Raw genomic sequence first — 16,339 nt, 5'->3', positions numbered from 1 at the left:
GACAGTCCGAATCGTTTCCCTATCAGAGTGGTGCAAGTAGCATAACATGAAATCAGTCAGTCGGTTAATTGCCAGACTCAAATTGACCGACGAGTTTCTAATGTGCCACATGGTCGATCGTCTCTCTTACCACATGCTCGCTGGCCACCTGGCTGTTGCTGATATTCGGATCATTCTCAAAGATCTTTTACCTCCTAAGAATTTTTAGAACATTGCAGCCCCGTCAGCAACTGTGATAGACTAATATACTGAAAAATCCGCATCAGATGCGAAAATTTTCTGGTCTTTACCCAGGTTTCGACTGGAATAATCTAGCCTTCTTCAGAAGCAGAAAATTACTATAACATGCCGGAGTAAGGCACAGTCAACATTAGAAATTAAAACCTATAGTGCCGTGGTACCATGTCGAATTAAAACTACTTAACTGAAGTCCAGCCCCGGCATCACTTCCACGTACAACAGTTAGTGCCAACGTTGTTGGCGCCATTGCTTTGGGACCTAAAAGGCGCGATTTTGGTCGAATTTCTGCCTCAGGGGGAGACTATCAATGCACAATGATATTGCGAGACCCTAAAAAATCTCAAGAGGAACATTAGAAACAAAAAAGGGGACTGCTGATGACAGGAGTGTACTCGTTGCATGACAACGGGCCTTCTCACAGTCTTAGTCACCAAGGTGCTCCTGGACTCATTTGGGTGGGATATCTTGAGCCAGACCCCCTCCCCCCACGTCCCCATATTCCCCTGACTTGGCGCCTTCGGATTATCGTCAATTCACCTCCCTAAAAGTACACATGAGTGTACATTTTCAAGCGTCGAGCATGTGCAGGGAGAGGGTCAGAACTGAGGGTAGGGGCTGGAGCGATAGTTCTTCAATGAGGATATAAAGAAGCTTGTGCCACGGCTTACCTCATGCCTTGAACTGGATGGCGATTATGTGGACAAAAAAGGCAAGGACATCCTGTAATTTTTTCAAATACACCTTTTTCTAAAAAAAGCATATACACTCCTGGAAATTGAAATAAGAACACCGTGAATTCATTGTCCCAGGAAGGGGAAACTTTATTGACACATTCCTGGGGTCAGATACATCACAAGATCACACTGACAGAACCACAGGCACATAGACACAGGCAACAGAGCATGCACAATGTCGGCACTAGTACAGTGTATATCCACCTTTCGCAGCAACTCAGGCTGTTATTCTCCCATGGAGACGATCGTAGAGATGCTGGATGTAGTCCTGTGGAACGGCTTGCCATGCCATTTCCACCTGGCGCCTCAGTTGGACCAGCGTTCGTGCTGGGCGTGCAGACCGCGTGAGACGACGCTTCATCCAGTCCCAAACATGCTCAATGGGGGACAGATCCGGAGATCTTGCTGGCCAGGGTAGTTGACTTACACCTTCTAGAGCACGTTGGGTGGCACGGGATACATGCGGACGTGCATTGTCCTCTTGGAACAGCAAGTTCCCTTGCCGGTCTAGGAATGGTAGAACGATGGGTTCGATGACGGTTTGGATGTACCGTGCACTATTCAGTGTGCCCTCGACGATCACCAGTGGTGTACGGCCAGTGTAGGAGATCGCTCCCCACACCATGATGCCGGGTGTTGGCCCTGTGTGCCTCGGTCGTATGCAGTCCTGATTGTGGCGCTCACTTGCACGGCGCCAAACACGCATACGACCATCATTGGCACCAAGCAGAAGCGACTCTCATCGCTGAAGACGACACGTCTCCATTCGTCCCTCCATTCACGCCTGTCGCGACACCACTGGAGGCGGGCTGCACGATGTTGGGGCGTGAGCGGAAGACGGCCTAACGGTGTGCGGGACCGTAGCCCAGCTTCATGGAGACGGTTGCGAATGGTCCTCGCCGATACCCCAGGAGCAACAGTGTCCCTAATTTGCTGGGAAGTGGCGGTGCGGTCCCCTACGGCACTGCGTAGGATCCTACGGTCTTGGCGTGCATCCGTGCGTCGCTGCGGTCCGGTCCCAGGTCGACGGGCACGTGCACCTTCCGCCGACCACTGGCGACAACATCGATGTACTGTGGAGACCGCACGCCCCACGTGTTGAGCAATTCGGCGGTATGTCCACCCGGCCTCCCGCATGCCCACTATACGCCCTCGCTCAAAGTCCGTCAACTGCACATACGGTTCACGTCCGCGCTGTCGCGGCATGCTACCAGTGTTAAAGACTGCGATGGAGCTCCGTATGCCACGGCAAACTGGCTGACACTGACGGCGGCGGTGCACAAATGCTGCGCAGCTAGCGCCATTCGACGGCCAACACCGCGGTTCCTGGTGTGTCCGCTGTGCCGTGCGTGTGATCATTGCTTGTACAGCCCTCTCGCAGTGTCCGGAGCAAGTATGGTGGGTCTGACACACCGGTGTCAATGTGTTCTTTTTTCCATTTCCAGGAGTGTAGAAGTCTAGTACACTCACTTTCTGAACGTGTGTCGTACTGGCCCGCGTCCAGCAGCACGTGTCGAAGCTTCGTCATAAGTGGCTTGTGTTGCGCAGCTGGCGGCGACCGCGGTGTCGGCAGCGCTGGTGGACCGGCTGGGGCGGCGCGCGCTGCTGCTGGTGTCGGCCGGCGTGATGTCGGCCTGCCTGGGGCTGCTGGCGGCGCAGGTGTCGGGCCTGCTGGCGGTCACCTGGCTGCCGCTGGCCGCCGTCGCGCTCTTCATCGTCGCCTTCTCGCTGGGCTTCGGCCCCGTGCCCTGGCTCCTGCTCGGCGAGCTCTTCACCCCGGACAACAAGCCCACGGCCGCCGCCGTCTGCGCTACCGTCAACTGGCTCCAGGTGAGCTGTCCCCGCTGTTGTTGTTGTTCTTCCTGCTGGTGTGGTCTTCACTCTGAAGAATAATATGTCGTAGCTCTGCACAGTACTCGATTGATGTCGTGTGCATAGTTCCGCGTAGTCAGCGCGTACACAACTTTCCGACTAGAGCGCGCCCCGCTAAGCACAACAGCGCAGGCGCAGTGCCCGTCCGTCTCCGCACTACGAGATGGCGCTGCCATAGAGACGGACCAAATTCTGCTTCCGCCGATCTGCGTATTAATATGTAACGCAGCCCATGAGATTGCTGCTAACGTAGAACCTTTTCTCCTCGCGGATCACACTCGCGCAGTGATACCTGAACACGCGAGGTATTATAACGAGTGTACAGACCTCCAATTAGTCAGTCTGCATTAGTCTGTATTAGTCTGTACCAGTCTGCATTAGTTTGTACCAGTCTATAGTCAAGTTTCAGTCTGCGCCTAATATGATTACCATATTCCTGTACATAGCCGTGAAGATAAATGTATAGACACTTTGTCAAGTATCAGAGATATGTGAGAATAAGATTAACATACCAAGACCAAAGGAACTTCAGATTGTCAATTGTAAACAGCATCCAGAATCAAGTTACGTAATGTCTATGCTTTTTATTATTTTAATAAATGTGTGTGAAAATTAATCAAGTTCTCTTTAAAGTTGGTCACCGTCAATCTGCTACTCTAAGCGTGCAAGTGGCATTTCCATCGTCTGACCTAATGGCAGAAGATAAACACGCCACGATAAGACCACGAGACATATTGCTGACACTCGCCTACTTCGTTAGAGCGACAACTCAAATAATCTTATGGTGTGTGTACCGACGGTCTTACAGTACGCACACCACAATCCAGCATAACTACTGCAACCCGTATCCATCTGAAGTCATGAAAAGGTGAAACCGCGTTCCCAACTGTTAGGCGACCACCCGACTACTCAAACACCTGCCCCTATTGTGCTTGAAGTATCTAACTCATCTCCACCTTGTCTTTGCAGTCATAGTGAAGTACATCAAGGATGATTGAAGGTTAAGGGCCGAAGGGGACAGAACACCTGTACTTAAACAAGAGTACAGACTCAATTAGATACACTGGTCGTCATAAAAAGTTCTGCGCCCAGGAGGATTCGACCAATCCACTGCAGACTGGGTGGGTATGCTGTACAGCATCATCTAGGCCAACAATTAAGTTTGCGCAGTCAGCCACACAATTGGGGAGCTTGGGCTTGACTGGCTCGTGCCCATTGGCTTATATATGATGGTCCCGATCGACCATGTCAGCCAGTACTATAATTGGTAGCGTCACTAGAGCATCATCTGACTGTGCACTGCACCCAGTCGACATGTTTGGCAGTGACTGCCCGGTTAGATGAGTTCGAGAGGAGCCACATCATGGGGCTGTGGGAGGCTGGGTAGTCCTGTCTTCATACTGTATGCTATACCAGTTGCGTGGACACAATCGTCATCCATTGTTGGCGGCAAAAGATAGATGAAGACTTGAATGAAGGATATACGGGATTTGGGCGTCAGACATACACTACAAGAAGACTGAAAGATTGTCCACCATGCATAAACAGACCCAAGGACAATGATTGGTGCCATTCAGTGAGCTATCCTGTATTCTATCCAGCATCCTGTAACTGCTAGTACCACTGCCAGGCAGTTGAAGGACTCGCCACACACTGTCCATTATGAAGCATACCACTCACACCCAAGCAGCGTCGACACAGACAGGCATTGGGTCATTTTAGTACCTTTGAGGGAATGAGCTCTGGGTCCACGTCTGGAGGTGTAATGGAGAGCGCTATGAGCTGTGGTTTATGGTCTCCCATCACAAATGCCACCAGCCTGGTATGATAGTGTGGGGAACGATATACTATGGTGCCTGTTCAACATCAGTGTTCCTAACAGCCTCTGTGACAACTGGACGGCAGGACATGGAGGGCGCCCCACAACTAGTGACTCCGCCATTCGTGAACGACCACGTCTAGGCCTGTTTCAACTGGACAACACTTATCCTCATTCTGCTGCCACCTCCCGAGCATACCTTGCCGAATACTCTGCCATGGCCATCTGCATATCCCAATCTCGCACTGCTCGAGAATGTGTACTGAGTCATGGAGCAAGACATCATGACTCCACCTCAATCCAACAATTTACAGGGACTGCGCGCTCATTTGTAAGCGATTTGGGATGCAGTATCTCAGGAGTGCATCCGAGACCTGTACAAGTCCATGCCACGACTTCTCGACACTTGCATTCACAAGCTAAGGGACCTAACACATATTAACCTGTACTTTCAGGGGCCATGTAGTGCAATAAACTTTGGTTGTTGGAAGCTGAAAGTGTAATCATTTCCTATACATAGTAGCATCTACCTGCCTGCCAACAATGATTGCAATCCGCCTTGGCCTTCTGGGTGCAACCCTTTTTGTGATGATCAGTGTGTCTGTATATTGATAAATGACCAACAAATACACTCCTGGAAATGGAAAAAAGAACACATTGACACCGGTGTGTCAGACCCACCATACTTGCTCCGGACACTGCGAGAGGGCTGTACAAGCAATGATCACACGCACGGCACAGCGGACACACCAGGAACCGCGGTGTTGGCCGTCGAATGGCGCTAGCTGCGCAGCATTTGTGCACCGCCGCCGTCAGTGTCAGCCAGTTTGCCGTGGCATACGGAGCTCCATCGCAGTCTTTAACACTTGTAGCATGCCGCGACAGCGTGGACGTGAACCGTATGTGCAGTTGACGGACTTTGAGCGAGGGCGTATAGTGGGCATGCGGGAGGCCGGGTGGACGTACCGCCGAATTGCTCAACACGTGGGGCTTGAAGTCTCCACAGTACATCGATGTTGTCGCCAGTGGTCGGCGGAAGGTGCACGTGCCCGTCGACCTGGGACCGGACCGCAGCGACGCACGGATGCACGCCAAGACCGTAGGATCCTACGCAGTGCCGTAGGGGACCGCACCGCCACTTCCCAGCAAATTAGGGACACAGTTGCTCCTGGGGTATCGGCGAGGACCATTCGCAACCGTCTCCATGAAGCTGGGCTACGGTCCCGCACACCGTTAGGCCGTCTTCCGCTCACGCCTCAACATCGTGCAGCCCGCCTCCAGTGGTGTCGTGACAGGCGTGAATGGAGGGACGAATGGAGACGTGTCGTCTTCAGCGATGAGAGTCGCTTCTGCCTTGGTGCCAATGATGGTCGTATGCGTGTTTGGCGCCGTGCAGGTGAGCGCCACAATCAGGACTGCATACGACCGAGGCACACAGGGCCAACACCCGGCATCATGGTGTGGGGAGCGATCTCCTACACTGGCCGTACACCACTGGTGATCGTCGAGGGGACACTGAATAGTGCACGGTACATCCAAACCGTCATCGAACCCATCGTTCTACCATTCCTAGACCGGCAAGGGAACTTGCTGTTCCAACAGGACAATGCACGTCCGCATGTATCCCGTGCCACCCAACGTGCTCTAGAAGGTGTAAGTCAACTACCCTGGCCAGCAAGAACTCCGGATCTGTCCCCCATTGAGCATGTTTGGGACTGGATGAAGCGTCGTCTCACGCGGTCTGCACGTCCAGCACGAACGCTGGTCCAACTGAGGCGCCAGGTGGAAATGGCATGGCAAGCCGTTCCACAGGACTACATCCAGCATCTCTACGATCGTCTCCATGGGAGAATAGCAGCCTGCATTGCTGCGAAAGGTGGATATACACTGTACTAGTGCCGACATTGTGCATGCTCTGTTGCCTGTGTCTATGTGCCTGTGGTTCTGTCAGTGTGATCATGTGATGTATCTGACCCCAGGAATGTGTCAATAAAGTTTCCCCTTCCTGGGACAATGAATTCACGGTGTTCTTATTTCAATTTCCAGGAGTGTACATTATGAAGTCGCACGATTGAAAAAGGAAAGGCAGGGACGGAAATAGGTGGAAAAACTGCCACAATACGAGATGGTCATTAGTGAACCAGTAGAAAACACTTGATCAATCGAGAGAAAACCACACACGTAAGTAATCAGAGTACACAACATCAAGAAATCAAACACATAACTCAGGACGATTGAGAGAGATACTGTCTAATGGTGGCGCACGATAGTACAACGTGGCAGATTACTTCAGGATCCCCATGGAGGGTAGTCCATACGCTACCTTAATTATGAGTTGCTATAGTCATTCTGTATGTTCCGATTATCGTAACTAGCGAGAAAAGACGTCATTAACTGTTTCTCTGATTAACTATCAATCTTTTATCGCTACTTCCGGTGCCTACAGTACTCAGTTAAACTATCCTAAAATGGAACCTGAACGGTCGGACCATGTGGTCTGGAGATTGTATCAGCCAGGGAAACACGTTTTGGGGCAGAAGAACTCGGGTCCCAGTGAGCCAGAGCTCTTGCTGTGAGAGTTATTTAAAATCTCAGCTTTCGAATAAAACGGCCACCTGCGCAGACAGTACTAATTTTCATTGCTAACCCAACTGTACTCATTTGCACAGTTTTGGGTAGGCTGCTTTGTGTGTTAGGTTGTGAGACACTAACTTCTAACGACCATAACCGCTTTTCTGGTGCCACTGGTGTGTTCAGGCGTGAATGAACGTTCAAACGTAGCACATGTGAACCCCTTACAACGGAAAACTCCACATTAGAAAACTTCTGAATTAACTGCAGTTATAATCGAACTTTTGTCCTTCAGCTAAGCATTGATCTTGGATATTATGCAAGGTAAAGCAAATGTTCGTATAAACGCTTTTACGTCTAATTACCAGTTATGTCACGATCGGAATTTTGACCAGTGTTCTAGTACGATCTTGTACAAACGTAATAACAAAATAAGTTTGACACCCAACATAAAGGTAGCAACTACCACAGAAAGTAGTTGCCTTATTGAGACGGTGTGCTTGCACGCTATAATTTGTCTTGTAGCAGGCCAAATTAGACTACAACAAAAATAATGTAGGCAACACAATGATCGACAGTTAATAATCATTTATTAAAGCTTACCTATAAAAGAACCTAGTATTCGTATGAAGACGATGTGCAGGCATGATACACACGTTAAAGTCCTGAACAGTGGTCTGAAGATGCATCGGTGAAGGATAACTGACTAATCTAATATCAATAATATTAGGAAAGATGATCTGTTGAGATGCAAGTAGGCACAACGAAAGACTGTTACACATTATAGTTTTAGGCCAAGGCTTCCTTTGGCAAAGAAAACACAAACACATTCACGCAAGCAACCTCACCTTACCCACAGACATGACCGCTACTACCGGCAGCTCTGACTGGAATGCGACTGTCATGTTAATAGCACCCTGGAGTGGATGGGGAAAGGTAAGGGACAGCAGGTTCCAGGTTGTAGGGGAGAAGAGCACTGTCTGGTGCAGCATGTTTGGACTAAAGTCTGCCAGGCACCGCATTAGGAGATGAGGTGTGGGGGAAAAATGGGAAGCGGAAAGGGAAGGGAACGGAAAAAGAGAGGAGCAGTGAAGGGGAAAGGATGGACAGGTACTCTGGCAGAGGGCACCAAACAAAGAGGGTGAGGGAATGTGAAAAGGGAGCATGCGACAGGATGAGGGGGTAGAAACTGTTGGATGGAGAGTGTGGGGACAGTAGGTAAACGTAGGTTGAGGAGGGGATAATTTCGGGAGTGGAGAATGTGTTGTAAGTATAGTTTCCGTCTGCAGAGTTCAGAAAAGTTGATGGTTGAGGGGAGGACCCAGATGGACCGCATTCTAAAGCAGGCATTGAAATGAAGTATGTTGTGTTCAGCTGCATGTTGTACCACAGAATGGTCTACTTTGCTCTTGGCCACAGTTTAGCACTCGCCATTCATCCTGGTGCACAGCTGATTGGTAGTGATACCAATATAAAAAGCTGTGGAATGGTTCCAGCAGAGCTGATACACAACACTGTTGCTTTAGCACGTGAGCTAGCCTATGATGGAATAAGACAAGCCTGTGACAGGACTGGAATAGTAAGTGCTAGATGGCAGAGCTGGGAAGGTCTTTTGCAGGGATGTGATCGGTGCGGCAAGTGGTTAGGATTGGGAGTGCATAATGATGGATTAGGTTGTTGTGGAGGTCGGCTGGGAAATGGTATACCACTTTAGGAAGAATGGGAAAGACCTTGGGTAGAATGTCCCTCGTTTCAGAGCATAATGATAGGGCTTTGATTACCTATCTCTAGTCCCTGGACGCCCCACCAGATAGCACTCTTCTCTCGCCCTTCCCTGCCCCACTTCAGACTGCTGGTTACGGACAGTCGCGTTCTGGTCAGATCTGCTGGTGGTAGCAGTCATGTAAGAATGAGATGTACTTGCTTGAGTGAATGTGTGTATGTGTGTGTGTGTGTGTGTGTGTGTGGGTGGGTGGGTGGTCTTTCTTTGCTGAAGAAGCCTCTGGCCGAAAGCTATAATGTGAAACAGTCTCTCATTGTGCCTGTCTATAATTCAAGAGGTCATCTTTATGGTGAGTAGCAATCTATAGTTTTCCTAACAATGTTGGTATTTCAACCTGGAGTTTACATTGTTTGATTTTAAATAGTAGTTCCAGTCTGGCCCTGCCCTCGGTGACTGTTATAGGTTCTGCCACTGTTAATAATGCACGCTGTGACACTCAGCAAATACTTCGACACTATGTGAGAACTGCCTTGTGATGATAATGGTCGGCAAGTGACGACTGATGGCAGCATGTAATTGCGGTAACTGACAAAATGAGGCTGTGCGTCCGTTTAATTCAGCGACTGGTTGATGAATGTTCGTTTCTGAGCTATTTGTCTGACGTCAAATGGAAGCAGGATATAGTGCCTGTCTTGAGCACCCTTTGTGGCGTCAGAGCATAACTATGACGGACGTATAAGACTTAGGGCGGAAGTACAATATGATCCGTATTATGTGCACTATCTGTGTTCCGCCTGAGCATAACTGTGAGGCGCGACGCTGTAGACCGTCCTAGCGTGTTGTGCCCTCTGCATATACGAGGTGCATTCAAGTTCTAAAGCCTCCGATTTTTTTTCTAATTAACTACTCACCCGAAATCGATGAAACTGGCGTTACTTCTCGACGTAATCGCCCTGCAGATGTACACATTTTTCACTACGCTGACGCCATGATTCCATGGCAGCGGCGAAGGCTTCTTTAGGAGTCTGTTTTGACCACTGGAAAATCGCTGAGGCTATAGCAGCACAGCTGGTGAATGTGCGGCCACGGAGAGTGTCTTTCATTGTTGGAAAAAGCCAAAAGTCACTAGGAGCCAGGTCAGATGAGTAGGGAGCATGAGGAATCACTTCAAAGTTGTTATCACGAAGAAACTGTTGCGTAACGTTAGCTCGACGTGCAGGTGCGTTGTCTCGGTGAAACAGCACACGCGCAGCCCTTCCCGAAAGTTTTTGTTGCAGTGCAGGAAGGAATTTGTTCTTCAAAACATTTTCGTAGTATGCACCTGTTACCGTAGTGCCCTTTGGAACGCAATGGGTAAGGATTACGCCCTCGCTGTCCCACAACATGGACACCATCATTTTTTCAGCACTGGCGGTTACCCGAAATTTTTTTGGTGGCGGTGAATCTGTGTGCTTCCATTGAGCTGACTGGCGCTTTGTTCCTGGATTGAAAAATGGCATCCACGTCTCATCCATTGTCACAATCGACGAAAAGAAAGTCCCATTCATGCTGTCGTTGCGCGTCAACATTGCTCGGCAACATGCCACACGGGAAGCCGTGTAGTCGTCCGTCAGCATTCGTGGCACCCACCTGGATGACACTTTTCGCATTTTCAGGTCGTCATGCAGGATTGTGTGCACAGAACCCACAGAAATGCCAACTCTGGAGGCGACCTGTTCAACAGTCATTCGGCGATCCCCCAAAACAATTCTCTCTACTTTCTCGATCATGTCGTCAGACCGGCTTGTGCGAGCCCGAGGTTGTTTCGGTTTGTTGTCACACGATGTTCTGCCTTCATTAAACTGTCGCACCCACGAACGCACTTTCGACACATCCATAACTCCATCACCACATGTCTCCTTCAACTGTCGATGAATTTCAAATGGTTTCACACCACGCAAATTCAGAAAACGAATGATTGCACGCTGTTCAAGTAAGGAAAACGTCGCCATTTTAAGTATTTAAAACAGTTCTCATTCTCGCCGCTGGCGGTAAAATTCCATCTGCCGTACGGTGCTGCCATCTCTGGGACGTATTGACAATGAACGCGGCCTCATTTTAAAACAATGCGCATGTTTCTATCTCTTTCCAGTCCGGAGAAAAAAAATCGGAGGCCTTAGAACTTGAATGCACCTCGTATAAATGTGTACCATATCGAAATGTGTACAACGCAAAAACAATACAGACAAAATTTTAGGGATTGCAGAGTATCGTCTTCAGCAACAAACTGAGGCTGGAAGCCGATATCCAGACACGTGATTCAGTGACAGTACAGGATCTCGAAGTTACAAGGGCTAACTCCACTCATCCAGCACCATACATGAGCTTGTAGCCCACCTCAGTGTTGTGATATGAACAGTCGTGTTCAACGTCAACTGACATCCTGAATGTTGTCAGGCTTATTGCGAGTAGTTCCATTTGATGTCCATCGGCGTACATACATTCCACATCAAATGACACGTTCGACATCAAGTAACACGTTCAACATCATTGCGAAATGTCGTATTCAAGATCTATGGATCAAGGATTAATGTATGTATCTATACTCACTTCGAGGTCGTGGGTAGCCTAGTGGCAAGCATTAACCTCTACAACTTTGAAATTCTATAGTGTCATTGGATTGTGTTTCTGGGTGTAGGTTGTCTCCAATCCTGTTTTCGAGATATCATCTACAATCTATTGAAATATGTTCCTATTGTTTTGGCACACCATATATAGTTCTTCGTACCCTCATTGAATACCTTGTTTCAAATTGCTCCACAGAATCTGAGAAAATGAGATGATTAAATGCTTCAGATGGGAAACATCGCCCATACTGCAGGTATTATGGAATTCCAATGCTGTAGGGCCCAAGCTACTGGTATGCAGTTGTTACGTTTATAACAATGTGGGCAGCTGCGTAATGAAGGGCACAGGAAGAAACATGAGAAAATAAAAAGAGATCAACACATCAACTGTGGGGATCAGCGTTCAGACTTCGGCAACCAGCATTGTCATGAGCAATACTGAACTTTGATGCCTTAGGACTAAGGCTGTTGGTTTAGTGGCTGATGTTCTTGGACAATCGCAAATACCAGTACATTAACAGTTGCAAACAAAAAAATCAAAAGAACCAGTTAAAAAAGGGAAGGAAAAAAATCAAACACCAACGTCTGGGTTTCCCAACCACTCAGTCCTTCTGGGGATTCAGCGAAAGGACATAATGGCTCAAATGGCTCTGAGCACTATGGGACTTAACATCTGAGGTCATCAGTCCCCTAGACTTAGAACCACTTAAACCTAACTAACCTAAGGACATCACACACATCCATACCCGAGGCAGGATTATAACCTACGACTATAGCAGCAGTGCAGTTGCAGACTGAAGCGCCTAGAACCGCTCGGCCACAGAGGCTGGCAAAGGACGTAATGGGCAGCCCTAAACGATATGTGGCACCTTCTGCGCCATGTTGCTGCAGTCCCAACTTGGAGAGTCTCGCCGTAGCCTTATGTGGAGAGTAGCAGCTGTTCTCCCTGTCCCACATCCGAACTGATTCAGTTTGCAGCAGGTGATACGAGGAAGAGCCCTTGTGAGGCAAACTGAGCATTTACTTGATTGAGAAGTAGCGACTCCAGTCTCGTAAACTGACATACGGCCGGGAGGGCAGTGTGATGATCACATCCTCATCTCTATTCAGATCCATTAACGCCTATGGGCTAAGGATGACATGGCGGCTGGTTGGTACTGTTGGGCCTTCATAGGCCTGGTCGGGAGGAGTTCGATTTAGTTTTAGATATGAAGAAGACTGAAGCTGGGAGTCTGGTAGTTGGGCAGACAGGATTGGCTCTTACTATAGGCACGTGACAGTTATCCATGTTGACGAGATTTCAGTCAGGTAGTAGAACCCTGCTGAATGATATTATGCATAGTTGTTGTTGTTGTTGTCCATAACCGAGCGAATGTGAGGTGGAATGACGCTACTTACACCATGCTGCCGGTCGGAAGTGGTTACATCCTTCACAGTAAGACAGGTAACAAAACAAAGGACACTGAACTTGTAACCTCCCCCTCACTTATCGACCTTAATGACAGTAAAATTAAACCGCATATATCCAATGGAAATTTGAGAATAGCAATCGTCACCGAATTTAATCTGTCGGTAAAGAGGGAGGAAAGGGTTACATCTAAATGAAAGGAAAAATGCAAATGAAGCCAGTGTAAATTAATTTTGAAAAGGGGTAAAGTTAATAAAGAAGGTAAATGTGTGGTCGTTACGTTAACAATTAACTGCCATTAATAAGATATTTGAGATTTGGGGAAAATTATGGTCGCCAGTCCAATGGACAACTACTATAATAACTGAAAAAGAAAGGTTATTGCACATATAATTAGCACTAAAAGCGCGGCAACTGAAGGTTGACACGTGTTGTGTGAAAACTGAATGTTTTTTAGAAGTAATAAATTTCGCTACACTCTGACTTAATTTAGCAAAAGAATTAATAAAACTGGAAAATTGAAAGTTAATTTAGTGACTGAAATTAATAGTGAACTTTGTTTCTTAAGCACTACGAAATTCAATAAAATAAGGTTAGTCTTGGACTACCTCAACGATCATTTCAAAAGCCACTTGAATCTACGCAATTTAGAAATAAGAGATTTAACTTTGAACTTGAATTAAATGATTCTGAACGATTAACAATAGTAAAATTTAGTACGTACCAAGCTGAGCTGCAGTCACAGGTAAGCTAAAATATGGTAACAAAACTCGCACTCTTAATTTGTGCTTGTGTAATCTAAATATTGTAGGCAACTATGAATACCTTAACTGAACTTTGAAATTAAAGCAGTGAAATCGAATATTACTTTAATGCTGGCGTTTGAATTTCAACGACACTCGAGTTCATTTCGGAAAAGGAAGGGACCCTGCTTGGTAATGCAATTGGGACAATAAGCAACAAAGGTTCATGCTAAGTGCCTGTATTTTAGTGATGCTAATGGAATAGTTTGAAAAGCTGGGGTCTGCCATACAGTTCTAAAACTTTACGTGCTTTCAGTCTTCCTTGTTGGTTGATTGAAGGTTTGAAGTCGTCGATCGAGGAAGTGGCGACAATCACTCATTGTCGGCCGTAGCTGTTGCAGAAGCTGGATGTTGCGCGCCGTCGTCTCGACACGGTCACCAGGCGAAACGGGCTCTTGATGTGTGCCTGCTAATGTTTCCCATCCACGACACCGTGGCAGAAACTATCATAGCAAGTCGAGCGCAATTACATGCTGCCAAACCCCAGAAGCGCGGCAATTCGCGTGAGCGTCACTCAACACACCTGCTCCACCGCCCTACACCAGCCAGACTCCCGCTCTGCCCGCGCTCCACGCGGCAGAGTTAACACTACCAAAGATCCTAAACACTTTGGTTCTCCACACGACCTATCGATAGCATAGTTTTCCCTAGGCAAGACCCAGCATAAAAATATAAATAGTATTTACAAAACAAACCAATTATACATCGACGTAAATGCATATATATATATATATATATATATATATATATATATATATATATATATATAGTAAAACAATTACAATATATAAAGACACAGAAATGTCATATCTTCAGGTAACCAAATAAGGAAAAAAATTTATAGTACAATAGATGGAAATACGAGGACATGCATTTCCGGCGTTACAAACTGTAGATTCGCTGTGAAACAATAGTCTCAAAACATAGCTCTGTTTTGCGCCTACTGATCATTTTGGCTATAATGGGATTTCTTCTGTGTTGCAGGCGTTTACAGTGACGAAGGTGTTCGTGAACATGGAAGCGGCGCTGGGCCTTTCGGGCGCCTTCTGGGTGTTCGCCGGTAGCTGCGCGGCTGCGGCTGCATTCGTGGCGCTGCTGGTTCCCGAGACGCGCGGCCGCTCGCTGCCGGAGATCCAGCGCCGCCTGGCGGGGCTGCCCGACGCCGTGGAGGCCGTGTGATTGTGCGTGCAGTGCCGCGCCACCAGGGCAGCCAACCCACTCACTCTCAAGACTGAGGACGCGGCCCGCCGCTGCGCAGGGCTGCGTCCCGGCGCGACGCAGACCACCGTCGAGCTCCTCTGTGCAGTTTCTCTGTTGTCGCTCGACGTCACTCTAATAACAACTGCAACAAAATACACTCCCTGTCGCTGGAGTTCCTACCTGACTGATAGCACTGTAATTTTAACTAGTTCCTTCTTTAGATAATGTTGTCTATGTTGACTGTCTACCTTGGACACGTTGATCGATATACTTTTGTTTCTTATTTGTTGTTTTTACTACATACAACATTTTTTAATAAAACAATTTTAATTAAGTAAACAGATTGTTCTCTTTTTGTAAAAGATGGAACGGAAACAGCACTCTCAGCTGGAGGCATCCTCCTCAAACTTTGAAGGACCTAGAAACAAACCAAAGCGAGGTGTAAAAATTGATGACATGCATTTGAAGCAACATGAACATTGGACTTATCAGTGACTTTAGAAGTTGAGTGGCCATGTCGTCTTTCTGTTTTACTTCCTTTAACTGAAGGGATTGGGAAAGAAACTGCTGACCCACAAAAGCGTATTTTAAGTAACTTCATTTGATATGTTAGATGAAGGGGGGTAGGACGTCAAACAGGCCGACTTGGAGCGGAAGAGTCACCACAGCACATTTTAATTTCTACTGTCTATACTTTTACAAATAAATTCATAAAACTTCATCACAATGACCAGGAAGGATTGGGGACTCACACACATCGCAGTGGAAGTTCAAAAACGTAGCAAAATACCTTTTTTTACATGTGAAATTTCGTCATTTCTTCACTTATTACTGGCTTCATTTGTTGCGATAGGTACACTTTTCTTCCTAAGTAAGAGAGATTCTTCAATGAATTTTTCATAGCATACAAACAGTAGTTACAGGTGTATGAAACTCTAGAATTTTCCAAATCTATTAAAAAACTGTGGAAAAAATTGAGATAATTAATTATAGAACTTGAATTTTTTTTCTAAACATGAAGTTTAAAATGTAACAGTCCATTCATTTTTTCATAAATTAAATAGCTTCTATAGTTTCATACACCTGAAACTATGGTTTGTATGCTGCGCAAAAGTCATCGAAGAATCACTCTTACTTATGAAGAAAAGTGTACCTATAGCAACAAATGCAGCCAGTAGTAAGTGAAAAAATGATGAAATTTCACATTTAAAAAATTTGTTTTGTTACGTTTTTGAGCTTCCACTACTATGAGTATGAATCCTGAATCCTTCCTGGACATGCTGTTGAAGTTTTAGGAATTTATTTCTGAAAGTATAGACAGTGGAAATGAAAATGTCCTGTGGTGCCTCTCGTTCTCCAAGTC

The 16,339-nt window shown here is 47.1% G+C and overlaps 1 protein-coding gene across 1 annotated transcript in view; it reads left to right on the top strand.

The window, feature by feature from the left end:
* The window catches only part of LOC126177070 (facilitated trehalose transporter Tret1-2 homolog), a 64,513-nt gene extending 49,198 nt beyond the window's left edge, over positions 1–15,315 (top strand). Inside the window, exons 6-7 of the mRNA XM_049924310.1 lie at positions 2,523–2,804; positions 14,761–15,315. Of these exons, the coding sequence (XP_049780267.1) occupies positions 2,523–2,804; positions 14,761–14,955 (477 nt within the window). The 3' untranslated portion in view covers positions 14,956–15,315. The remainder of the gene's footprint in view (positions 1–2,522; positions 2,805–14,760) is intronic.
* Positions 15,316–16,339: the final 1,024 nt, after the last annotated feature.

The sequence above is a fragment of the Schistocerca cancellata genome, chromosome 3 (assembly GCF_023864275.1).
Source record: "Schistocerca cancellata isolate TAMUIC-IGC-003103 chromosome 3, iqSchCanc2.1, whole genome shotgun sequence".
Classification (NCBI taxonomy): Eukaryota; Metazoa; Arthropoda; class Insecta; order Orthoptera; family Acrididae; genus Schistocerca; species Schistocerca cancellata.
The sequence above is the reverse complement of the archived record's forward strand: the minus strand, read 5'-3'. Positions and strand labels throughout refer to the sequence as shown.